This window comes from Hibiscus syriacus, unplaced genomic scaffold (assembly GCF_006381635.1).
Source record: "Hibiscus syriacus cultivar Baekdansim isolate YM2019G1 unplaced genomic scaffold, ASM638163v2 tig00111372_pilon, whole genome shotgun sequence".
In the NCBI taxonomy this organism is placed as follows: Eukaryota; Viridiplantae; Streptophyta; class Magnoliopsida; order Malvales; family Malvaceae; genus Hibiscus; species Hibiscus syriacus.
The window spans coordinates 1,101,541-1,126,867 of NW_024063072.1; the positions used below are offsets into that span (position 1 = coordinate 1,101,541).

A 25,327-nucleotide genomic window follows, 5' to 3' on the forward strand; every position below is an offset into this window, starting at 1 on the left:
AAAATCCATTCGAAAGCTTACCTTAAACTCGAAAAGAAAAAAAAACCCCGAAAGAGTAGGGAGTAGGGAGTGTGTTTAACTCTCAACGGATCCTATGACAAAGGCCATGGTGAATTCCCATCTTGTGCCTTGTCTGCTAGAAAGAGAAAGAAAGGAAAAGTGATGAGCTAGAGTGTAAAACGGCAAGAGGGGAAGTAAAGAGGAAAAGGAATGTGGCCTAGGGATTTAGCAAATGGGAAAATACACAAGGATACTGTACTGTTTGGATAGTAAGGTTCCATACACCTAGCTTATGGAATAACCACACGTTTAATCCCTGTGATTGTATCCATACCTTATAGTCATTAAAGGAAGTCTTATTATCTTATTTTGAGTTTAACATTTCAGTTTTATATATTATAGTCCTTAGATCAATATTTTTGTATTTCTAATTTTTCTCCATGCTTTATCCGAATTCAATTTCAGTCCTAACTGGTAATGTAATTCGTTTGGTTTATACATTTGATTTTTAATTTTCTGCATGTTTCTTTTAGTCCCTTATGCTTGTATCCTTATTTCAAGTCATAAATTAAAGTTATGTTTATTTTGTTTTAAGTATTTTATTTTTAATATTTATATTTTAGTCACACTATATGTTATATTATTATTTGACTTTAGTTATAATGTTAAATTATGTATCTTAGTCATTGATTTATATTGTTAATATTTTTGGTTATGTTCAATTTAACCACTAAATTTTTAAATATCCTATTTAGTCATGTTATATTAAAATATTTGTTTCAATTCGACCATATTATATTATACATTTTTTTTCCTTATATAATCGGTATATTTTTCATCAATATTTAAATTTCATCTATGTTGTGCATATTTTTTTTAAAACCTTTTGGTTATGTTCAATTTAACCACTAAATTTTAAATATCCTATTTTAGTCATGTTATTAAAATATTATGTGTTTCAATTCGACCATATATTATACATATTTTTTTTCCTTAATATAATCGGTATATTTTTCATCAATATTTAAATTTCATCTATGTTGTGCATATTTAATTTTTAAAACCTTGAGATGAGCACCTAGGCTATTTTTTTTTAGTTTTAGTGGCACACATTTTTAAATACTTGATATCAAGAATCAATTATTTAATTTCACCACTATACGAGGTCCACCATTATTTTGAAAGCATTCATTCCATTTTGGATGTATTTGCTTGTTTGGTTTTGCTTGTTTAGATTCTTTGTTAATTATATGTTAATATTTTACTATTTATGTTGAGTTTTTAATTTACTTTATTTTTATCTAGTAAGAATTAATATTATGATATTTGTGTGTGTATATATATATTACTTAATACGTATTAATAATAAATTTTAATTAATTTATGATATTTTGGTTGAACTTATTTATATTTAGTTCGTTTGACATATACATTTTCCTTAATATATATACTCAAAAATGGTCTTCAAAATTTATATTTTTTTATTCTATTCTTTAAATTTTTGTTTGTGTCGTTTTAGCCTTTTAATTTTCTAATTTTGTTATTTTGATTCCTAAAGTTTTTTATTTTGGTCTTTATAAGTTTAAATATTTTTTTGCTATTTTGTATTTAGATTTGTAATATTTATTTGTTTTACTCCAGTCCTTTGAATTTCCTCATTTAAGTTATTAATTTAAAGCAATTAATTAATATTTAATAAATGTATCATATTTTAACTTGATATTTGATTCAGGATTTTCACCATTACGACAACGTGTAAGCGAAACAGTACCAATTTTGGGCGCTGTGGGGGTGCTAATCCTTCCCCACGCGTAACCGACTCCCGAACCCGTTTTAATCGAATCTTTGGTAAATGCTGACCAGCTTTTGTCTTAAAAATGATTTTTCTTAAAATTGTTTTTAAAAGACGTTTTTAGGTATTCGACCTACCTAACCCAAAGGTTGATGGCGACTTTTTTTAATTCTTTTTAATTTATTTCAAATTACTCCAAAATCACCCATTTTCCAAAATTAAAAGTCGTAACAGTTTTTTAAAACAATTAAACGATTGTCCCCGCCGGAAAACGGTTACGACAAATATGATTGATATTAATTATATCTCACATTTTATCTTATTTTCGTAGACTCTTAATCTTTCATCTTTTTGTATATTCTCTTTATCTCTATAATTCTTATCCTATAAATAATTATTTTTGTAAAATTCATATTGATATAAATAATGAAAAAGACCTTATGTTATGTACAGTCCATAAAGCTTTCACATAAGGTACAGCTTCAACCATTGTTGGGTCAGTGCATCTGTGCTTTATTGGAACTGCACCAGCACTCATAACATTGATTAAGGCTCTAAATGAGATGAGATATATTGAAAGTTATTCGAGTTTGAATTAATTAAAGTCTTGTCAATACATGATTCAAATAAATTCAACTTGAGCTCAAATTCGAACTCGAGTTCTTAACAAGTCAAAACGAACTACTCGATAACGACTTGAAAAATTCGTGAACAACTCAAAAAATAATGTATTTAAATTTCTAACTTTCTAAATTAAATTATTAATAATATTAACATTTATATGTTATTGTTTTCTTTTAAAAAATAAAGTATAATGTTTTCATGTACTTAAAATTCAAGTTTAAACTTGAGTTCGAGCTTCAATCGAGTTAAGTCATTTTAAGTTTTTTGGAGCACGAATCGAGCTTCAAATTTTGATTTTGAGTTTGAATCGAACTTAATAATTTTAAACTCCCAAATTTTCAAGTTGAGTTCAGCTTTAAACTTTTCTCAACTCAACTCTTTAGAGCCTGATTCATCTGAGAGAGCACACTTTTTTCTTTATCCAGAATCTCAAATAGCAATGTGTAACTACTTTTTACAGTAGCATAGATGCCAACATTGGTAGTGTCAAAACACCTTATCTTCAACAGGATGATCATACACAGATCACGTATTGTATTTGCTTCATCTTCAAAGAACTCTCCAATAAGTACTAATTTTGAGATATGATGTGACAATATAGAATAACCTCAAAATACTGATTTCAAAAGGGAACATTGGCATTCACCAAACAGGTTTGTAAAACAAGGCAAATAAGAAAAAAATCTACCGAATTTATGAGATTTGCATGAAGCAAACTCTTATCCCTCAACTTCAGAAGACTCTAAAATTGATGTGAAAAAGGAACCAAACAAAGATATAGCAAACGAATGTGAAGCATGTTGTGAACAGTTTGATGTATAAAGCTGCTTAAGACTGGATAAATATTATTCAACTTTAATTTATGAGCTTGCACTGGGCAAACTCAGAAAATTAGAATATTTTTAGGTTGGAAATAAATTGTTGGAAATCCCCCCATATTGACCCCATAAAAATCAATTTTAAAAATAAAACCTAAAACCCATGAATATATAATAAAAGAATTAATAGAAAAAGAACTCTGTAGAAAACAAAATAGCATTGATGTCACAGCCTATATCTACACCCCCTTTGCCTCAAAATTTCAGCTTGCTGGAAGAGATCGAAAACTCAAGACCTCGAGCTGCTTCTGTTGCTACTGCTTCTTTATTCGTGTTGTTTGCCGTCGTCTCCTAGTCATCGCAGTTCAGACCGCAAAGTTCTAATACAGGGCCATCTTTCGAGACGAATGGGTTTATTCTAACCCACATAAGAGTCAAGATTGAGGCCAGCAGAATAGACCACACCAATATGATGGTTGGCATCCTGTCTTGTTTCCCAAGCAAACCTTTGAGGAAGGGGTAGAGGTGGATGATAACCCAGAAGGCGAAAAATAGTCTACCAAATAACGGACCCCATGAATCATACCCATTATTGATGGCATCCGAGATCCCAACCACGACACCGATTATGTTTATGATCAATAAGGTTGTGGGAGGGATCAACAAGGTCGTCCACTTAACGATATAAAGCTCCGAAAATTCACCATCATCCGCTGCCTTAGAGGTCACAGTGAAGCTTGTGTTGACACCCGCAAGTACCTTTAGTAAACCCTGAAAGAGGGCGAAAAGATGTGATGAAACACCTCCGATTACCCAGAACTGCTCATTTCTCCACCAGTCATCAATTCCGACACCACCCCACTGCATCTCAAGGATACCGGTCACGGCAATTGATATGAAGAGAAGCATAAATACGAGACTGGCGTAGTTGCTAATCTGCAAGTGAGGCAGGTTCCAAACAGTTACCATGGGGTTAATATAAAAACTAAAAATAAATCAATATGAATTCACTTTTCTCTCCAAATGCCAAATTTTAGTGTGGAGTATAAAACAAGAAAAAGTGAGATTTTTACCTCAGGAACGATAAACTGTCCGGTGAGGAGACAGATAGCTGGAAGGGTACAGTAAACAATCAAGGGAATTGATGTCCACGGATATACAACTGAGTTTATGTAGGAAAATCGTTCCAACCATTTCAACCCACCCCCATATCCATACCAAATGGGACAATGTCTGCTTAAGAAAATTTCAACAGATCCGAGAGCCCATCGTAGAACTTGGTGTAAACGATCTGAGAGGTTAATAGGAGCGGAACCCTTGAAAGCGGGGCGTTTGGGTATGCAATACACAGATCTCCAGCCATGACAGTGCATCTTGAATCCAGTCAGGATATCCTCAGTCACCGAGCCATATATCCAGCCAACCTGTGTTGCAAGTTGAAATTTTTTAGGATTACCAATGTTAATGATATTACAACTTGCCTATATTAAGAACTTGGATTTAATTTCAGGTTTCACTTACTTCCTTCCCCCATTCGGTTTTATCTTCATAACCACAGCTTATGACTTGAATAGCTTCACTCAGTAATGATGCAGGGTTTGCATTTTGAGGAACACCGCCATTCTCCAGAAGAGTGGAAGCCACGAAAACAGGGGACTGACCGAATTTCTTTTCCATTTTCATTTCTGATGTGTCTGATGACTTCTGAGTATTCGACTCTGATAGTAGAAAACAGGTTCTAGTTTAGAATGTCGTACTGAAAGTACATTGCAGGCTCAAAATAAGATTAAGGAACTTCCAGTTGTCCCCACTCAAGTAAAACATTACCTGTAATTCCCCCTTCAATGTTTTCAAGAGCGTGTATCTGCTTCGAAGCTTCCCTCGGCTTAAACTTCTTTTGCTTCTCCTTCCGCTGCTTGGTTTTCTTGTTCTTTCTTGAACAACAGCACAAGAAACAGCACCATTTCGGCAAACAATTGCAGGTCTTGCCAGGAGGTTTCTTGGTAACTGGAGCATCAAAACCGTAAAGTGCTTGCCTTCGAAAAACACACCCTGTCCCAACATAAATTGGTCCTTGTATGCCATCTAATCCTTTCATGTTGATCTATTTTCAAACTACAATATTAAGTTCTGAAAGATACCTAAAATAAAGAAACATAGTTTACAGGGAAGAAATGAAACACTTACATCGAAGAACACAACATTCCTATTCGAGTATCTATCGTGTCTATCAATTCCATCAAATCTTTGAGGAAACTGCACGTAACAAACTTTCTTCCCTGACGTTGGGTCCATCATGAAACACATGGCTTCTCTAAGTGCTTTGCTATTGTTAATATAGTGATCACAGTCAACGTTCAGAAGATATGGAGCATTTGAGAGGACTGCCGATACTCGTATCTTCAGTAAAGACAATGGAAGTTGATGAGCTTGAAACCATATGTTAAATTAAATGACAAAAGCTATGAAACAGAAATACAAAGAACTTGTGCCTCACCAACGCATTCATTGCCCCAGCCTTTTTATGGTGTTCAAAGCCTGGCCTCTTTTCACGAGATACGTAGACTAGGCGAGGTAATTCATTTCCTTCCACATCCCGAATACCATTATGACCAAGGAAAACCTATCAAAAAATAAATTTTAGTTACGCTGCAACTTAGAAGATCAATTCGAATGATAAATTGAATACAGCTCGAAGCCCCTACAAATTGTCTCATGATATAGAAACTAAAAACAATGTCTCATTAGAACTAAAATAAATCCATTCTCCCAATCAAAAATCAACTCAACGAGTCTCTAACGTATGGCCACATGCATGTCCACCAGAAACAAGGAAAATAAATTGTATGGTGCTGTAACAAAAAATGATTTCATTGAGGACAGTTAAAATCCTAAAGTGTTTTTTTCTGTAGAAGCTCTTCATCATTCAATTCATGTGCATCAGAATCACTACAAAATTTAATTAAAAAACTCACAGCAACAGAAATGCAAAATCTCACCTGAATCATGCCAGGATGGTCACGAACATTGTTTCCTGGCCATGGAGTTCCATCCTGCATTGTCCAGCCATCCTCGGGAACTTTCTGGGCTGTTGAAACCAATCCATTTATCTTAACCTTAAATTCTTCATACTCTCTCTGCACAATCAAATAATATACTCAAATAAATTTAGCATTCCATGCTATCAAATGCAAGAAATCCAACAGATCCCGTGCTGAATGAAAATAACTCTCACCTTCATAGCTCGCCTTTCTCTGACAAAAGCTGGATGAACTTTGTTTTTTAGATAGTCCATCTTCAGAGAAAAATACCACTCCGGAGCACGGGGTTCAATATTGAATTTTTTACAGAAGGGAACCCATTTCCTAGCAAATTCGGATGTCTCAGAAAGTGCTTCGAATGTGAGCATAGCAGCACCATCATCGGATACATAGCATGCAACTTTATCGACAGGATAATCAACAGCAAGAATTGACAGAACAGTGTTCGCTGTGATCAGTGGAGGTTCCTTCATTGGATCCACTGTACTCACAAAAACGTCTACACTAGCTAATTCTGATGGCTTCCCTTCTTTCTCATACCTGTACATACAGGTAAAATTAGCAAGGAAAGTGGCATCACATTCGAAATAGCATTAAGAAGAATTTGACACTGAAATAGAAATCTGAATTAATGTCAAATGATAGCACATCAACCATAGTAAGCCACAGGCAACACTACATACCTCAGAGATAATCGATCAAGGTATGTCTCACGCTCTATAGGGAACCATTTTGGGAATTGATCAAGAATCCACGAAACAGCAAACCATATTTCACATATTACAGATGTCAACCATAAGCCATAAGCATTCCTGACTGGATGTAGAAGTCTATAATGAAAAAATAGGCCAAGAATCACAAGACGGAGAATGATAATCATTCTGTATGGGTTTATCTTGCTTGAAGAAATGGGTAGCTTCCTCGAAAGTGGTTGCCTGCCCTCATCCATCCTGGAAAGAGAAAAAATTAATCCACTACTGTACATATACAAGAAAAAGCTTTCTTGGGCAGAATTTCAAAAAAAAAAAATACCCTAAAAAATCCATCGATGTGTATACTTCATAAACACTAATAACAAAACAATCCCTTACATTGGCAAATCAGCATCATCCAACTCCTCTCCATCAAACTTTCCACCATCATTCCCTCCTCCATGCTTAACTACCTGAAGTTTGTCATTCTGCTTTTTCTTCCACTCCTCCATCCGATCCTTCCATGCGACACTTCCATAACCGTATACTGCTATATCTTTCTTAGGAACCATTGGTCTGGGTTGCACTGCAACAAAAGAAACACTAAGGTTCGAGACTATAGAGAAGCAGTTAAAAATTGTTAATAAACACCAAGGATAACGAGTTTTACAAGGTACAGAAGGATCAGAATAAGGCATTTGATGAACTCTATTTCCGTGGCCCATAAAAGGGGGTACAATGAGAGCATGATGATCAGCAGAAATCTCCAAACCCTAAAACAATTAAATAATTTTTAGAATGTAAGTATTGTTTGTCAAACAGTGTAAAAACACAGTGCATGTGAAACTACGAACTCGTTATAAATACATACAAAATAGAGGAGGACTACTCACCTCCTCACCATAGGTCAATAGAGGAATTTGTGAGCTAGGAGGAGAAGAATCCAATTCCGAGTGTGCTGGCATTCCCGAAGCATTAGGGTAAGAACCACGGCCAGAGTTAAGGCGTCCACTGAGCATTGTCTCACCAACTAGCTGAGGATCTGAAGTATCGTAGTCAAACTCATTGTCCAGATCATCTATGTCATCTTCTTCCTCATCACCTTCAACCCTAGGACTGCCTGCAGTACAATCACTAGTTTAGACAGTTGTAAGACATTTTGGCTGCTAACGTAAACAATGAATTGCAGTAAATGATCTTCACCTTTGATTCGTTTGTATCGGGTTTTGCACTGAGGGCAAGCTTGATTTCCCTCTCTTCTCTCATACTCATAGCAGGGTCTGCAGACAGGGAACGCACATTCATTGCATGCAACAAAGGGCTCTCCATCGACTGTAATCTCAATTTCATCCCCACAGATCTGACATGTTTGCCCACTCAATTCTTTCACGGACTTTATCTGAAAAGAACCACAACCATAAAGTGTACCATCAGTGCCCCAGCCATAAAATGTAACAACCCTAAAATCCAGAGAGAGAAAACTTAAATCCCCATGAAAATTCTATTTTCACAGCACTGTAAAACTGTTGCCAATGGATTTCATGACGATTTAATCAGTTAAAAATTAAAAATACCAAATTAAAAATGCTATAAAGCTACACCATTGATGGATTTACATCAATATCTGCAACAAATGCAAAGATTGCACAACATACATTTGTCAATTTCCAGAAGACTTGGAAATTTCAGAAGAATTCCGCAATTTAGCGTGATAAAAAAATTACACCAGAATCAGAATCTTATTCATCCTTCCATACTGTTCCAAATACCCAGAATCTAAACAAAAGTGCTTTACAAATCCCAAATGCAAAAAAGATATCTTAGCTACGACAACTAATCACAATCCATGCAGCTAAAAAACACCCTTCTTCACCAAAATCAACACATATTGACCGTTTTTGAGGAAAAGTCTATTAACCAAGCAACACTCAAACGACTGAAACATCTTTTTTATCTTCCTCTAAAAAAAAACCCAAAAACATAAGTCGGATTAAATCTGACCGTGTTTTGGTAGGAAATGAGAAAAGGTTGAGATTTTCCGATCTATGTTTCACTACAAATGTAAGAATTAGGATATTGAGATTTATGGCTCAAAATAGTGATGAAAAGGTGGGAAACTGTGTAAATCTAGCCCCCCAAAGCCCTAATTCTTACATTTGTAGTGAAACATTGATCGGAAAATCTCAACCTTTTCTCAATTCCTACCAAAACACAGTCAGATTAAATAGAAAAAAAACTATTTTATAAATTTTGAGAAATAGAAAAATAAGCAAACGGATATTCCTCAATAGCTAATAAAGCTTCTTTTTTATAGATTTCGTGTGCCTTACCCTGGAATTTTCATCAGCATTGATCAAAACAAACTCATTTCTGTTATGAGAACCAGCAATGAGTCGACCTCCGGTGTCCATAACTCACTACAGAAACAGAACAACCCAACTCAGCAAAACTCGGCCTCTTTCTTCACCAAATGATCTCAAATCTCGGCACCACTTAGTTCATCAATAAAAAAAAAACCCAAATATCAGCTCCCTTCACATGAAATACAACCGCCGTTGGAATGCAAAAGTGTAGCCTTTGATGGGACAATACTAATTTAAAATATATAATTAAATGGAAAAGGGGAAAGAACAAAGGAGAGAAGGAGTACGCGTTTTAGGATTGAGAAGCAAGCCAACTCTGTTCTGTAACATGCCTGGTTTGGTCTCAATCTAAAATGGCACTTTAAGAGAGAGAATTATAAAGATGGTAAAAAGAGTATTAAAACATAATTTGAGATTTAAAAAAATTAAACATAAAAACTAATAAAGAAATAAAATAAAAAAGACAGAGAGAAAAAGGCTAGCATTAAGAAAGGTGGTGGTGGTGGTTGTGGGGTCCAGAAATTGATGGTGGCGATGGGGAGTTGCCCCCACCGCAGCTGGAGTTGGTGGAATTAAACAAAAACATGTTCATTTATTCCCACACTAAAATCAAAAGAAAACGATTTTGTAAAAATGTTATCTTTTTGGAAATAATAAAAGTTGCCGAAACCAATTCAGTGTACTAATAAATAAATAAACTGCTCTCTTGTGTCTTTGCGTGTGTGTTTTTTCAGTGGCAGCTCTGGGTTTTGAGTTTAATTTTTTATATAGAAATGTACTGTATTTTTACTATTGATTCTTTGTTTTGTATTTTTATTATTATTTACAGATGATAAAAAGGGTTTAAATTGTAATTACGTGGATTGTGAAATTTCCTTTTTACTGTTTAGTTGTTTTTGACTGTGGAAGTGTTTAGCTGTTTCAAAATCTGACTGCTGGCTGAGGTTTTTCGGCTGACTTTACCATCTTTTAACTGTTCTTTTGGGTCTCTATTAATATTTATAACACCCCTTAAAATGAGAACTGTCTATATAATAAGTTTAATTTATCATCAATGATAGTGTTTAAGGTTATTAATTTAAAGTCTTAAGTTAGAGGGAGAATATAAAATGATTCAATTAAATAATTTTGAGGGTTAAATTAATTAAAACAATATAGAAACAAAAATGATAATTATATCTATTACAAAGATAAAAGTGATCCTTAAACCATTATTAACAATCTTTGTAACTTAATTTATTTATTATTAACATTAAAATTTAAATTATTATTTAGAAGATATAAATCATTTTTATATTCAAAATATTTTTTATTAATTTATGATATTTATAAGAGGTACTATATATTCTAAAGATAACAATGAAAATTTAACACATTCACAATAGTGTGCTTAAACTTAAAAATTAAAAACTTCAAGAATAATAATATTTTTTTATAAAATATATAAAAATAGATTAAATTAAATGTTAGATGGGGAGGTATACATATACAGTACAAAGGGTTGGTCGTCTGATACTCATTGCCTCACCCAGCCTGCAAATAGACTGTCGGTGGATATTATTTTGTAAATAATATTTTGATCAAGTGAGGTGCAGATTTTGTGAAGCACCTTATTTAACCCTTGAATTACAATTCAGTGACGAACATCATCTTTCTTGATTCCCTTAATCATATGACACGTAGATGGTTATCCCAAAACATGAAAAATAAATGATTGATAGTCATTAAAAGGGGTGCCACGTAGATGAAGCTTTCTTTTGGCCTAATTCAACTCAACTGGGGTCCACACAGATTTGCTTACTTTCTATAATATTTTTGTAGAAAAAAAAGGTGGTACAACTGGCGATAGTGATTTCGCAGATGGGAAAGTGAGTTGTAAACCACAGAATCTCTCTCTCTCTCTCTTGAAGGGAGAGGGGAAGATTCGAGTATAATCCGAAACAGCAGATGGACAGCTCATTGAATTAACAGTGTACGGTAAAGACATAACGGCACCTTCTTTATAAATTAACTCTGTACGGTGAAAAAACTCTCTTTTTTATTTATGGAGGGAGGGAGGGGATTTTACCTTTTTTATGGGTTTGGGTGCAAACCAATACAGTTTGTTTTATTTTTAGTAATCTTAAAAATTTTGTTTTTTCTTTCCTAAATAAAAATTATTTTTTAAAAAAAACCTTGAAATTTAAAATTAAATAAAATATCTATTCAATCTTAATTTTGTATAATGTTGTTATTGTTATGATCTATAATGTTATAAGTTTAAAAGAAATAATTCTTAATTTTAAAAATTATAAAATATAATAATTTTTGTAATCTTAATAATTTGTACTGCTTCAATGAAAAGTAATGTTATTAAAATAACATTAGAAATGTCGTAAACGAAATATGAAAGTCAAATAATTACTGGAGGTGTAATGTATAAGAGCGAGCGTAGTACTATTATCAATGCGTCAAATACTTTAGACTCAAATGTAAGCGTGATCATTCGGTAATCGTCATGCTTCGACGAGATGCAAGGTTGTCACGAAACATCATTGTGATGGAGAACAAACTGACAAACGATGTTAGAAGTATTCAATAATAACATGAGATCAATCTAATTTGATTGCTAATTGACTCTCACAAGTGACAACACAAACCCTAGTAATACTCGCATCACATGGAATTATAGTCATACCTGACTTACCCCTATATTTTTCTCATAAATATCAAACTATACTTCAAACATGCTAAGCAAGTTCTATTTTATTATTTCGGGAGTACGAAATCTAGAAAAATGTATTAACTTTGGGGTAACATTCACTTTCGGGATTATACTAATTCGGACGAAATTACTTCAAGACAGTGATTATATGGTACAATGATTATAACGTATCTATTTAATTTATTTAATTATTATTTATGGTAATAGATATTAACTTCTCATTTTGAAGGAGTACCTTTTTATTAACACTGTAAAGACTCGTTATGAAGGCGAATCTTTTATTCTAATTTTCTTCATTCACAACATCAAGATTCAAATATTTGATATTGTTTAAGGAATCTAATGTCTCATCCTAAAAGACCAACTGGTTATTGAGAAATACTAATTTGAATAATTTGTAAGAATAACAAAACTATAAAAATTGATAAAAGTGCAAAAATTCACTTTAAAAAATTAAAACAATATGGGGCTGCCCGATTTCCGTTAAAATCGAGCTAAGAAAGTAGAAAAACTTAGCCCATAGTTTTATTGGGCTAAAATAACTCAAATAAAAAATTTCTTAATCATAAATTAAAGAGTTAATTGCATCATATATCCCCCACCCATGACTTACATTTTAATTTGGTCCCTAAACTTTTGAATAATCTAATTACATCATCAAACTATTACTCTCATTCTAAATTAGTCCTTAAACTTTTGAACATTCTAATTTCATTCCTAAACTATGACCATCTTTCTAAATTGATCCCCAAACTTTTTAATATTCCAATTTACCCCAAATTCATCAAAATATGTAATTAGTTTCAATCATATTTTAACCTAAATTTTATTTTTTTCCAAATGTATAATAATATAAATTGGCCTAACAATTTTATTAACAAGGGATGTGATTAGTATATACATATAGCTTGGGATGAAATTGGAATGTTCAAAAAGTTCATGGACTAATTTAAAATGAAGGTCATAGTTTGGGGATGAAATTAAAGTGTTCATAAGTTTGAGGACTAATTTGGAATCATAGTCATAGTTTAGGGATGGAATTGGAATATTTAAAAAATTAGGGACCAATTTAAAATGAGAATTATACTTTGAGAACACGTTATTGAATTAACTCTAAATTAAATGGGAAAAAAAAACCAATTTGAATCCCAACTTCAACATAAATAATCGATTTTGAAGCTTAGCAGGGAGTTGAATTTTAATCGTTACTAAGTAAGCAAAATTAATGAGAATCTAAACAATTGGATCTTTTGTCCAATCAGATTCATCCACCTGACTTGGTTTTCATGCAAGTAACTTTAATAGCTGCAGTTACTGATTTATAAAGATCCATCATCTTCCCTTTAATGAATCATGTGATAAGACAATCATATCTCTTATTATTCACATTAATCTCATCATTAGTTTTAGTCCTCTCCTCTCCCTCGATTTCTCATATAAATAACCTCCCACGATCTTACTCTCTTCGTTCATCCCTTGTGTTATTCAACTGTTTACTTGAACGATAGAAATATAATGGCAACCAGAGATTTGTTTCATGTTTTGGTCCTTGTCTGCTGTTGCCTTTTGGCTAGTGAAGCATCCGCAAGGCAACTCTCTAGCTCCGGCAAGCCAGGTCATACACTAGCGGCAAGGCTTGATCATAATCGAGGCTTTGCCGAGTGCTGGAATGCACTGAATGAACTGAAATCGTGCACCGATGAGATTATTCTCTTCTTTGTTAATGGCCAAACTGATATTGACACCGAGTGTTGTGGTGCGATTGAGGTTATCACTCGTCATTGTTGGCCTGCCATGCTCACGTCCCTTGGTTTCACATCTGAGCAAGGCAACATTCTTAGAGGCTACTGTGATGCATCTCCTGCTCCTGGTCCTGCTGCTACTGCTACTGCTACTGCACCACCTCTCGCTGGCAGCCCGGTTAGTCCCGTGCCTGCGATTTAAAGAAATCGGCATTCGGAACATTCCAGATTATACGGACTTTCTTAAGTGTTACGGTGTTTTATGTGTAATAAAGTTTGTTTGAATAAATGGAATTAAGGTTACAGTATTTCTCAATCATGCTAGTTTTGGTCTCTAATGTTTTTATTCACTATATTATGATTATGTTCACCACCCTGCTCAACATGACATGATAAATAATGCATCGATGAAGACACGATTACAATTTTAATCCAACCCATATTTAAGGTTGGTAATAATTGAGCCTACTAATTTATTAATTGTTATTGCATCGGACCTTCAAAAATATTATTCTCGTACCTCTTCAAAATCAATGATGGACGCAGGTTTTCATGTAAAATTTTAAATAAAAAAGAATTTATAAAATTTTAGGGACCAAAACATATTTGTAATAGAAAATATAAAATAAAATATCTAAAATATATAGAAATTTAAAATTTTTAAGGCCCCCAACTTACCTCCCTCTAGATCCATCCCTGCTCAAAATCAATACTCGAGTTCTAACACTTTAATTCGATCTAGTCTCATGATCAGTTTTCACTTTAATTTCTGGATGTATAAATTCTGAAGTATCGTGTTAATTTTAAGAGATATCGTCAATTTTCAAGGATTAAATCAATCATTATAATTTTATTTATAAGGAGGTGGTTTTATCCACGACACAATCAAACTTGAATTCTTTCAATTTTATTATTTTTCAATAAGTGCTGGCATTTCGATTTTGCAGCAGTACTTTAATATTTTCGTCAATTTAAAAGCAAAATATAATATTTTGTTCAAATGAAAATGATGAACAAGATGACACCTGAAACGATGCAAGCATACACAATAACATCATTCGAAGCACCGAAAAATATAAGAATGAAAATAATTTGAATGTTAATTAAATATTAAATAATTAATTATTAATAAATAGATGTATTTGACTTAATTTTGTTTCTTTTAATATAAAATTGAATATTACAATGTATATGTTTTTTAGTATAATATTATAATGTATATATGAAAATTGGAAGAAAAAAAATCTTATTGATTTTTAGAAGAACGAAAAAGAGTTTAAAATATATATTAAATCCGGTTTTTACTCAATCTATATATGTTTTTTTACCAAATATGTAATGTTAGATAAATATATGTATCAATTGTTTAAAATGAAAATACAGTCATCGTATCTGTAAAAGTGATCAAGTAAGAACCAAATGTGTAATATTTCACAAATATAGGTACCAAATTGGTTAAAAAAAGTTAAAACTATTGGTCTTCATGCAAGTTACTTGAGTAGTTGCAGTTACTCATTTATACAAAAAGCCATCATCTTTCCCTTAATTAATCATCTGATTTCGGACAATAATTGCATATTCAGTTTTTGTCCTTTCTTCTCCCTTGATTTCTCCTATAAATATCTTCCCACAATCTCACTCTCTTGATTCAACGTTTTGTAGTTCAATTATTTACTTGAAAAATACATATAATGGCATTCAGAGATTTGTTTCTTCTTTTGGTCCTTGTTTGCTGCCTTTTGGCTAGTGTGGCATCCGCAAGGCAACTCTCTAGCTCCGGCAAACCAGGCCATACACTAGCTGCAAGGCTCGATGATAATCGAGGCTTTGCCGAGTGCTGGAATGCACTAAATGAGCTGAAATCGTGCACCGATGAGATTATTCTCTTCCTTGTTAAGGGCCAAACTGATATTGACTCTGAGTGTTGTCGTTCGATCGAGATTGTCACCCGTAGTTGTTGGCCTACCATGCTCGCTTCCCTTGGTTTTACATCTGAGGAAAGCAACATTCTTAGAGGATACTGTGATGCATCTCCTGCTCCTGACCCTGTTGCCTCTGCTGATGCACCAACTCTTGCTGGGTCACCTGTTAGTCCACTGCCTGCAGTTTAAAGAAATCGACACTGGGAACCTTCGAGTTTATACGTATTTTCTTTGGTGCCACGGGCTTTGATGTGTAATAAAGTCTGTTTGAATAAATCCATCCAGAGTTATAGTTTTGCTAAATCATGCAAGGGTTTTGGTCTCTAATGAATTAAGTTTAAATTAAAGTCATAAAATTTCACACATTTTATGTTGCACCCCAATTTAGGGACTAAATTTTATTAATTTAAAGTATTGAATTAAAGTTGTAACAAGGGAAAAGTTGATAACTAAAATGCTTGATTTCGAAGTATGATGACTATTTTGCAAGCTTGACGATAGTTGAGGGACCCAAACCTAAAATTATCCATCTCTTGTTACCTAATAATAACAATAATAATAATAATAATAATAATAATGATAATAATATTTTTGGTGAGGATGCAACTATAGGGTCTTGAACCCACTAGCTACAGTAATGCAACCCTCATCCCTACCACCTAGGCTAGGTTCCTATTGAGTTTTGAATTATTAAAACTCATATTTATTGATTTTGGATCAAGTAACACCCGAAAATTCCTAAATTCCCTACCCAAACAATAGCCGCCACAACCCACTTCGTCAAATCAACGCCGTCTAGCCATCTTTGGAGTGTGCCGTCACCCTCAGCTAATTCTTCGTCGATCAACAACCAAAGCCCAAAAGCCATCGTAGCGTGATTCGGCGTCAATCAATGCGAATCGACGTTTGAATTACCGTCGAAACCCCCTCTCGTCGCCTCGATTAATTACAAAATTCGGCACCCAACGTTGTTCGTTTGCCTAACCACTAACGTGGTTGGACTCGTCGTCTCCATGCGCTTAAAACTTGACTGAGACCGTAACCCATCATCGCTTCGTCGCCTCGTCGCCGATCATTGGTTTGGGTAAGTTTCGACATTGTTCTATTGACTCCGGTGGTTTTAGGTGGTTTTGAGTGTTGAAATGGCTTTGTAGTGATGTCTTGGTGCTCCCGGAGTAGTCGACTGTCACCCCCGATCCCGTCGCCATCACCACGCACTACCGCGTAGGGCTCCTTCTCCAGCCGTAGCTCATTCTAGAAATGATCCAATTAGATCAAACCGGCCCAACCTGGTATGAACCGTGTCTGTTTGACCCGACCTAGTTAACTCAGAACGAACCAAATCAACCTAAATCGGTCTGACCCGTTGATCTTGACATGAACCATTGACTTTGACCTGACCATTGATATGTCAGTTGACTTTGACTTTAACAATTGACTTTTACAAAAAAAATTAAAATTTTCAAAAAGTATATTTTATATTTTACGACGTTCTGAGTCCAAATCTGAAGTCTGTTTTTCCAAATTTGAACTCATTAAGCTGTTTTTTGGTATTTTATCTCCCGATTCAATATGAATTTTCACATTTAAGTTCTGTTTCTAATGTAATTGATTTTGCCATGTATCTCAGACATTATAGGGCATGAAATTAAAGTTAAAGGGTGATTAAATGGAGTTTAATTGGTTAACCGATATGGCTCGAAAATTGAGGTAATACTTTACTACCTCTTTGGATGCTTTATGGAACATGTTGATATTGGATAAATGCATGGATGTATATGATGGGTCTATTATGCATGTTTGGTTATGGATGGACTCGAACTGAATACGATTTAAGTGATAAATTGGTTAAGACTCGATTGAATTGCACAAAAGTATTGATAGATTGATAAGAAATAAATTTAAGGTTAGTGATTAATAGACAAATGAATTAATTTTAGAATCTTTAAACTCTGAATATTATCGTTAAATGTTTTGATGTCGAAAATGTTTGAAAAGAAAATTACGAAAATACCCTTATAAAGTAAAAAGAGAACGGAATTGACCCGAATAGTGGAATTAACCTGATAATTCATTATTGACATGATATAACTACAGATCCATCGACTAAACTCCTGACTTGTTTGGAAGACTTGTAAATCGGTTGGAAGACCTGAAAATTGTTTCCTATTCCTCAAGATAAGTAATAACTAAACTACCCCTAAAAAGTCATCATTGATCTTATAGACTACTTATTCGCTTAATAAATACTTGGTTTGTTCATAAACATCCTGTTTATCGATTTTAAATTCCCGAGGTGATAAAAGATTTAGAATTTCTGATTTTGGAATAATCACCCAATGATTAAATTATTTGAAATTATATATATATATATATAATTGAATTAAAGAAAATGATTGGAATACCTTGAACTCGAAGATGATTGAAGCAATCTCAAGTATAAAAATGACATGACTACCCTTATGACGTAGAAATAAGTGAATGTTATTTGATAGTTTTGGAAACACAGAGAAAACCTAAGTAATATAACACCCCTAAAGGTTGTGGAGTACGAATCAAATACGTCGGTCATTTTAAAGATTGTTGCAATACATAAATAAAACAAATACCATCGAAATACGTAATGTTCCTCAAGATCCGTTCAACGATGGTTCTGAAGATGATCAGTTCGACTAGCATCGTCAGTATTTAAAGTGTGAATCTTCTTGAAGTGCATCGATTTGAGTGGTAAACAGGTATCGCAGTGTTGGGATTTGTTCAGTTCGAGTTGACCGATATCCTGATAACTCGACATGAATCTTGAATACCGTAAATCATCATTTCACCCTTATTATATTAAGTTGCTAAAAATCCATTAGAAATCAAAGTGTTTGAAATACTCTAATGGCATAAATGATGGAATCGTTCAGTTATATATGAGATCTTATTTTATTCTGATGTAAAGGTTCCTAAACACCTTTCTGATAGACCTGAAATCTTAAATGGTCCTGAAGCAACAATCTTTGAATGTCTGTTTAGATCCGTTAGCAATTAAACCCCTTTTTAGTAGGGATCCCATTTCTGAAATCCAATCAACTTGCAGAAGCTTGTGTTCCCCTTCCTGATAATAAATACGTGCCTCCGAAAAATAACTGGATTTTCTAGTGTGTTCCCTATATAATATATGATTGTTTTATCGGTATTGGAATGTAATTTATCTAAGTTACTGATTTATTGATTCTTTTAACTGTTCAAAATTTTGAATTACTGATTTATTAATTTACTGCTGTGAACTATGGCTACATGATATAATGTCATTTGGTTACCTACTTTCACTGGAAAATATAATTATTCCTGATTTATAGATCATGAAATTTATTGTTTACGATATGAACCGATTATTGGGATATTGTATGGGTAGGATTATGGAGTATGAAGGTTCAACTTTGATCAAGTTGGTAATTCCTTACAGACTTAAGGTGACCTTGGGTAGGCTCTCAAGCCCCAAGGCATTCCCTTAGGTTGGCTCCTAGGTCAATTGGGCCTATGGTGTCCGGGTGGAGGGCATTTATATAATTTAAATAACTACATTGTCATTTTTACAATGTTTTATTGAATCATGATTTTGATATTATAGTTTACTGCTCAATCTGATTTCTACTGGATATTGTATGGGTAGGAGTCTAGAGTACGGAGGTTCAGCTCTGATCAAGCTGATAATTTCTTATGGACCTAAGGTGACCCTTGGGTAGGCCCATAGGCCCCAAGGTATTCTCTTAGGGTGACTCCTTTGTTGTGTGCTTAAGGTAAGCCCTTATGAATATAGTTTTGGGGGACTGCATATGGAGTGTTCAGGTGAAGTGTATTACAGTGATTTTAAAAATTTATTTTACTGAAATAAAATATTACTATTTTTAATCTATGATTTTATTTATTCTGGTTTCGTGGGAACACACTAGACATCCTATTCCGATCTATTGAACTTGGTCCTCTGAACTTTTCCTCTAAACTGTAAGTTTCATGTCTTTTACTTGAATAATTATCAGTGGAACCTTAAATCATCACGGAAACATGTAGATGCTTGAATCAATAAGAAATTTTTTATGATTGTTAATTATATGTATGTCCTTCAGCATCATCTAGCAGTTCTGTTTTACCGAGTTTCCCAAAGCTCACTTTGTTATTGACCATTTCAGGTTAAAAGATCGATTCAGTGCAACTATCGACTTTAGTTATGAGAGTTCCTCCGACTTTGCTTATAGAGTATGATATAAGTGTAATTAGACGGCATGTAGGGCACATTTGGTTTTTATTTTCAGTCTGAAACTTTTATGATAGGTGGTATGAACGAATTTTGTTTTACGATTTGAAAGATTTCTACACTTGCTTTTTTATATGTTTTAATAAAAACTTTTAAATTTCTCTGTTGTTTTTATTGTGGGTCGCTCTAGTGACCCTAATGTAAATGGATGTCTCTTGTTCCCATATGTAATGAGGTAAGGGGAGGTAAGATAGTAGGCTGCCCCCAATACTAGGTTGAGAGCAACTTCCGTAGGAGACCTCCAAATTATGAAATGCCCTCCATGGGACTCGATCCCACGACCTCAAGGTTAAGAACCTTGTGCTCTACCAACTGAGTTGGATGGTCAGTTCAAATCGGATAAGGTCACCCGTATCGGTATGAGGATGTTACATTTTATCTACATCAAACACCTTCAAATTAACACTATATATTTTAGATTTTTCTTTATATTTTATTTTAAAACATTATTTTACTCTCAAAATTTTATAAGATAATCATTTTCAAAAATTTTAAAAGTTTCTCCTCTCGTATATTTTATAAATATGTACCTAATAATTTTTTTTGAAAACAAATGGTAGAAAATAAATTCCATAGGTGCTAGCAACATAATTAGTTAATTAATACCTCTCATCCAATTTTTCTCGATTGTCTCCTTGTGTACAAACTAAACGATCATCAAAAGTTGTAAAAAGAAATTATATTACTATTTTATTTGAATTAATTAATAAATTTTATATTAATAATAAAACAAATAAAACTTCCCCTTTCACCTCTCTCTCCTCCATTAATCCCTTTTTCTAACGTTCAACAACCCAAAACAAAAGGAAAGCTTGGTGCTACAAACCCAATTACCTTCATCATTAAAAAATGAAGCTTTTTATCAAAAGCATAAATCAGTCAACAATGGAATTGGAAACACCATTCTTCAAGTTTTCCTCCTTTTTTTAAATTAATAACGAGCCTCGAGAAGCACAAGATATACACATAAATTAATCAATTCTTCCTATTAAACAACACTAGAAAAATAAAAAATGATTCACCTAGAAACAAAGCAACACGACCGAAGAAGAAACCATGAAAGCATAGATCAAGATGAGGAAACCAAAATGCAATGCCCAGTTTCTCTTGAACTTTGCAAAGTAAGTTTCGGGTGGTTCCTGGTAATGAATCTCGAACTCACCTTCTTCCCCGAACCCATCAACGAACTCTCCATTGTTGATCCTAATCTTCATTTCCCTCAGCTTATCAGTAGCCAACCCAAGCGTCAGCTTGTGGCACCGTCTCTGGTACTTGAACCCATTGATACACCTCAGCGTCTGAGCCACCGAAACATAGAAGATAAGATGGGAGAGTGAAAGCAGAGTGATGGGTGCCCAGCAATGGCGGCATTGGAGACGAGTGGACTGAGCTTGAGCCATGAAGACGAGGGCTAAGAAGAGGAAGAAGAGCTGGAAAAGCTTGTGGAGCTCTTTCTTTTGGAGGTCGATCGCTCGTTTTTTTTCAAGGGTCTTCTCGAAGTGGAGTTGGATTATGGTGTTTAAGGCCTGGAGAGCAGTTTCTTTGGGGATTGTTGGGTGGTGTGGTGGCTCGTAGTCCGCCATTGATGGCCAGAGGAGAGGGTGGGAAGGGCTAAGGCAGTGAGGTTTGAGAAATGACTGGCGCTGGGAGGGATCACAGGGGTTATGCGAAGGTGGAGAGAGGGTTTGGATCTTAAGTCTGAATGAATGATTGCACAGGTTTCATTTGTGTAAAACTGTAAACTTACTTAGGATTCTCTGTTTATTAATGTTATCAGACATGTGAGTTCATCAATTCCAAAGTTCTTACACTTGAACCCCAGTTTACTTTTTTATTCATTGTATTCAAGCTGTGACCGTGAATTAATTTTTTCTTTCAAGAATGGCATAGTACACCGTGACTTAAAATAATAATTTGATAAGTCTAGTGATGATAACTATTTAAAATGTATTTTTAAAAGATTAACTTTGGGGGCATAGTTCCACTCGACTCATCTTACTCGATTTTTGTCCAATAATCTACCTCAAAAAATAAATATATATATATATTTTATTACATAAAAGTATAAAGAGAAGAGAACTATAGAAAAAATATTCTTAAATACATAAAAAAATATATCACTATTACAGAATCGAATAGGATATTTTTCACTTAAATTTTACTAAATCCAAATTCAATTTTTTTAAAAAGAAACCGGCCATATTAAAACAAATCAACCACAATTTTATCTTTATTGCACTTAAAGAGTTTGTAGTTTACTCGTACCGATAATGTGGAAATCGTATAATGAGCATTGTCAATGCACGCCAATATAAGACCCTGTTTGATAGTTGACACCTAAATCCTAAACACATTGGATCTGGAAGTCATCAGATCATTCCGAGGGTGCCGCGTCAAATTCAAATCAAATCCTAAAACATTTTAATGGAAATATTTAAAAAACCCGGTATCCAATATAATTTCCATGATCGTTTTATGACCGCAAACTGACACTAATTTAAATTTTGCTCGTACAATGCAATAGCTATTAACATTAATGTTCTTCCCCAACAATCTCTTAATCTAACCCAAACAACCTTACCCCATTGATGTTCTCAAAGGGGGGGACCATGAACAGTAAAATTAAACAAAATATAAGGAAACAAGCATCATAGTCACTAACCTCATTAATTGTCTGTCCGTCACCATATCTAGACGGTGATCTTCATCACAGGTCGTAACTTATGAATAGGGATTTGTATAATATAGAAACTCAAGGTACACCATCGTTCACTCTTCCCCACATCAACCAGACTTTCTCACTTGACACAAAAGACGGCAACTAAATTGAAAATGTAACTTACCATCGAAGCACTTAAAAGCACTTCCTGTGGACAATGGATGGACCAGATTCATCGTACTCACCCTTGGAAATCCACATCTGATGCAACAGGTAAACCAAGAAACTCAGTCTTGGGCAATTAACGTAAAACAAAAAAAGAAAGTAAAATACATCAAATATACTCCTACCTGCTGGAAGGTGCTGAGAGATGCCAAGATAGATCCTCCGATCCAGACACTGTACTTTCTCTCAGGCGGTGCAACCACCTTAATCTTCATGCTGCTTGGTGCAAGTGCAGTGATCTCCCTGCTCATACGGTCTGCGATACCGGGAAACATGGTTGAACCACCACTGAGCACGATGTTACCGTACAGATCCTTCCTGATATCAACATCACACTTCATGATAGAGTTGTAGGTAGTTTCATGGATTCCAGCAGCTTCCATCCCAATGAGTGATGGTTGGAAGAGGACTTCTGGACAACGGAATCTCTCAGCTCCAATAGTAATGACTTGTCCATCAGGCAATTCATAGTTCTTCTCAACAGAAGAGCTGCTCTTGGCAGTCTCCAGTTCCTGCTCATAGTCCAGGGCAACATAAGCTAGCTTCTCCTTCATGTCACGGACAATTTCCCGTTCAGCAGTGGTGGTGAACATGTAACCTCTCTCGGTAAGAATCTTCATCAAAGAATCAGTGAGATCACGACCAGCAAGGTCTAGACGGAGGATGGCATGTGGAAGGGCATAACCTTCATAGATTGGTACAGTGTGAGAGACACCATCACCAGAATCCAACACAATACCTGTTCCAATAGGGAGATACTTCAGTGTTATTAGCTTGATCAGGAATGATATATAAAAAACCAGACCAACAATACCCAGAGCAATCTTAATTTACCATCTTCCTAACAGGTAACAAAAATATGAAAAGAAAAGTCCAAAGAGGTCTATATTCTAACCAACCTGTTGTACGACCACTGGCATACAAAGAGAGAACAGCCTGGATGGCGACATACATGGCAGGTACATTAAAGGTCTCAAACATAATTTGAGTCATCTTTTCTCTGTTGGCCTTAGGGTTGAGAGGTGCCTCAGTGAGAAGCACAGGGTGCTCCTCAGGAGCAACACGGAGCTCATTGTAGAATGTATGATGCCAGATCTTCTCCATATCATCCCAGTTGCTGACAATACCATGCTCAATTGGGTATTTCAAAGTAAGGATACCTCTTTTGGATTGTGCTTCATCTCCTACATAGGCATCCTTCTGTCCCATCCCAACCATGACACCAGTGTGTCGGGGTCGACCAACAATACTGGGAAAAACTGCCCTAGGGGCATCATCACCAGCAAAACCAGCCTGTATGGTTAAACAATGTCGGATCAACCACAATAAAGTAATACATTTTTCATAAACAAATAAATAACGATGGAGAATATAAATCAGGTCAAAATCAACTAACCTTCACCATTCCAGTTCCATTGTCGCAGACAAGGGGTTGAATGTCCTCAGCATCCGCCATATTTTACTACTACAAAAAAGAATCTAAACAGAGAGTACAGCAAAATAGCATGTCAGTCTGAACTCCATATCCCTCTCAACTAATATAAGCAAACCAAATTAAAGTCCTAAGAGGAATTAAGTTCTAGCTCCTCTTAGTGAAAGAAGGAAACACTTCAGTCAATATTCATTTCTTCAAATACATAATATCGTAGCTAGCTAGAAATACAAAATTTTGTACCGCACTGGGGAAACCAAATTTAGTCAGTTCTCAACATAGTTTTCAGCATCTAATTAAGCTACACAAGAAATCGATGGAAAACAAGTTGAATTAATCATACAAAGAAATAAAGATCAAGATAAGAGCATCTCCTTAATCACAAAAATAAATCTTCGAAAAGCTTAACGTATTCACAATGAAAGCATATCAGAACAAGTTGGAAAAAGATAAAGTTTAAATAAAGCTAAAAAAATCATTTTCTCACAAGATCTATACATAAATCGCAAAATGTATCTAAACAGATCGAGCAAAGTAAAGATCGAGAAAGAGAGCAAAGCAGATCGGACTATATCTCAACTCTAAACAACACTCCAGTAACTTCTAGAACCCTAGATCTCAGTTCCATGACCGACGAAACATCAAAAAGAAATCCACAAATCGGGAACATTTGAAGTGAAATCAAAGCAACACTAACATATTTACCAGAATAAGGAAGAGCGAAGGAGGAGTAAATGGCGGCGCCTTGATCTACTTTCGTCACTGTTTGTGGCTGGCGAAAGCGTTGACGATAGGATAAGTGAAAGGAAACAAAGGGGTATTTGTACAGAGAGAGAGTTGGGGAGGTTTTGAAATGCAAATGAAATTCGAGGGAAATTGAAAAGGAAATTTGAAATTTAAAGGAGGGGAACTAGGAAATCATTTGCACCACCAAGTGAAGAAAATTGGGTCACCTGGCTTTGCACGGCAGTAGGATGATAAACGGGTACAATTTCGTAGATTTTGTATCGTAT

The 25,327-nt window shown here is 34.5% G+C and overlaps 5 protein-coding genes across 7 annotated transcripts; 2 read left to right on the forward strand and 3 right to left on the reverse strand.

The window, feature by feature from the left end:
* Positions 1-3,404: 3,404 nt before the first annotated feature.
* LOC120159729 (cellulose synthase A catalytic subunit 2 [UDP-forming]-like) lies at positions 3,405-9,705 on the reverse strand. Of its 2 annotated transcripts, XM_039170289.1 has the most exons (15): positions 9,298-9,705; positions 8,171-8,366; positions 7,980-8,087; positions 7,861-7,940; positions 7,638-7,740; positions 7,367-7,553; positions 6,959-7,225; positions 6,470-6,815; positions 6,234-6,371; positions 5,732-5,857; positions 5,422-5,634; positions 5,062-5,338; positions 4,756-4,952; positions 4,308-4,658; positions 3,405-4,170 (listed from the first exon to the last, which is right to left on the reverse strand). In XM_039170289.1, the coding sequence occupies exons 1-15, from the start codon at positions 9,376-9,378 to the stop codon at positions 3,586-3,588; spliced, it is 3,255 nt and encodes a 1,084-aa protein (XP_039026220.1). In that variant the 5' UTR covers positions 9,379-9,705; the 3' UTR covers positions 3,405-3,585. The 2 variants fall into 2 exon arrangements, with proteins under 2 accessions (XP_039026220.1, XP_039026219.1); XM_039170288.1 differs by having other exon boundaries at positions 7,861-8,087.
* A 3,789-nt stretch (positions 9,706-13,494) lies between these two features.
* On the forward strand, positions 13,495-13,978 carry LOC120159768 (egg cell-secreted protein 1.4-like). The gene has a single exon (XM_039170326.1). The coding sequence runs from the start codon at positions 13,550-13,552 to the stop codon at positions 13,976-13,978; it is 429 nt and encodes a 142-aa protein (XP_039026257.1). The 5' UTR covers positions 13,495-13,549.
* A 1,489-nt stretch (positions 13,979-15,467) lies between these two features.
* LOC120159769 (egg cell-secreted protein 1.4-like) lies at positions 15,468-15,887 on the forward strand. The gene has a single exon (XM_039170327.1). The coding sequence runs from the start codon at positions 15,468-15,470 to the stop codon at positions 15,885-15,887; it is 420 nt and encodes a 139-aa protein (XP_039026258.1).
* Positions 15,888-20,916: 5,029 nt separating this feature from the next.
* On the reverse strand, positions 20,917-21,661 carry LOC120159690. The gene has a single exon (XM_039170257.1). The coding sequence runs from the start codon at positions 21,579-21,581 to the stop codon at positions 21,021-21,023; it is 561 nt and encodes a 186-aa protein (XP_039026188.1). The 5' UTR covers positions 21,582-21,661; the 3' UTR covers positions 20,917-21,020.
* An 800-nt stretch (positions 21,662-22,461) lies between these two features.
* LOC120159689 (actin-7-like) lies at positions 22,462-25,110 on the reverse strand. 2 transcript variants are annotated; one of them, XM_039170255.1, is made up of 5 exons: positions 25,020-25,110; positions 24,279-24,347; positions 23,782-24,175; positions 23,008-23,621; positions 22,462-22,918 (listed from the first exon to the last, which is right to left on the reverse strand). In XM_039170255.1, the coding sequence occupies exons 2-5, from the start codon at positions 24,336-24,338 to the stop codon at positions 22,853-22,855; spliced, it is 1,134 nt and encodes a 377-aa protein (XP_039026186.1). In that variant the 5' UTR covers positions 24,339-24,347; positions 25,020-25,110; the 3' UTR covers positions 22,462-22,852. The 2 variants fall into 2 exon arrangements, with proteins under 2 accessions (XP_039026186.1, XP_039026187.1); XM_039170256.1 differs by having other exon boundaries at positions 24,279-24,344; positions 25,020-25,108.
* Positions 25,111-25,327: the final 217 nt, after the last annotated feature.

Excerpts from the sequence above, each read along its gene's own strand:
- LOC120159729 (XM_039170288.1), bottom strand. The coding sequence starts at position 9,378 with ATGGACACCGGAGGTCGACTCATTGCTGGTTCTCATAACAGAAATGAG. Across the intron at positions 7,741-7,860 it reads TATTGACCTATGGTGAGGAG|GGTTTGGAGATTTCTGCTGA; the intron begins GTGAGTAGTCCT and ends TAATTGTTTTAG. Across the intron at positions 4,953-5,061 it reads CATTGAAGGGGGAATTACAG|AGTCGAATACTCAGAAGTCA; the intron begins GTAATGTTTTAC and ends TTCTACTATCAG.
- LOC120159690 (XM_039170257.1), bottom strand. The coding sequence starts at position 21,581 with ATGGCGGACTACGAGCCACCACACCACCCAACAATCCCCAAAGAAACT.
- LOC120159689 (XM_039170255.1), bottom strand. The coding sequence starts at position 24,338 with ATGGCGGATGCTGAGGACATTCAACCCCTTGTCTGCGACAATGGAACT. Across the intron at positions 24,176-24,278 it reads ATGGAACTGGAATGGTGAAG|GCTGGTTTTGCTGGTGATGA; the intron begins GTTAGTTGATTT and ends TTAACCATACAG. Across the intron at positions 22,919-23,007 it reads CTCTCAGCACCTTCCAGCAG|ATGTGGATTTCCAAGGGTGA; the intron begins GTAGGAGTATAT and ends CTGTTGCATCAG.
- LOC120159769 (XM_039170327.1), top strand. The coding sequence starts at position 15,468 with ATGGCATTCAGAGATTTGTTTCTTCTTTTGGTCCTTGTTTGCTGCCTT.
- LOC120159768 (XM_039170326.1), top strand. The coding sequence starts at position 13,550 with ATGGCAACCAGAGATTTGTTTCATGTTTTGGTCCTTGTCTGCTGTTGC.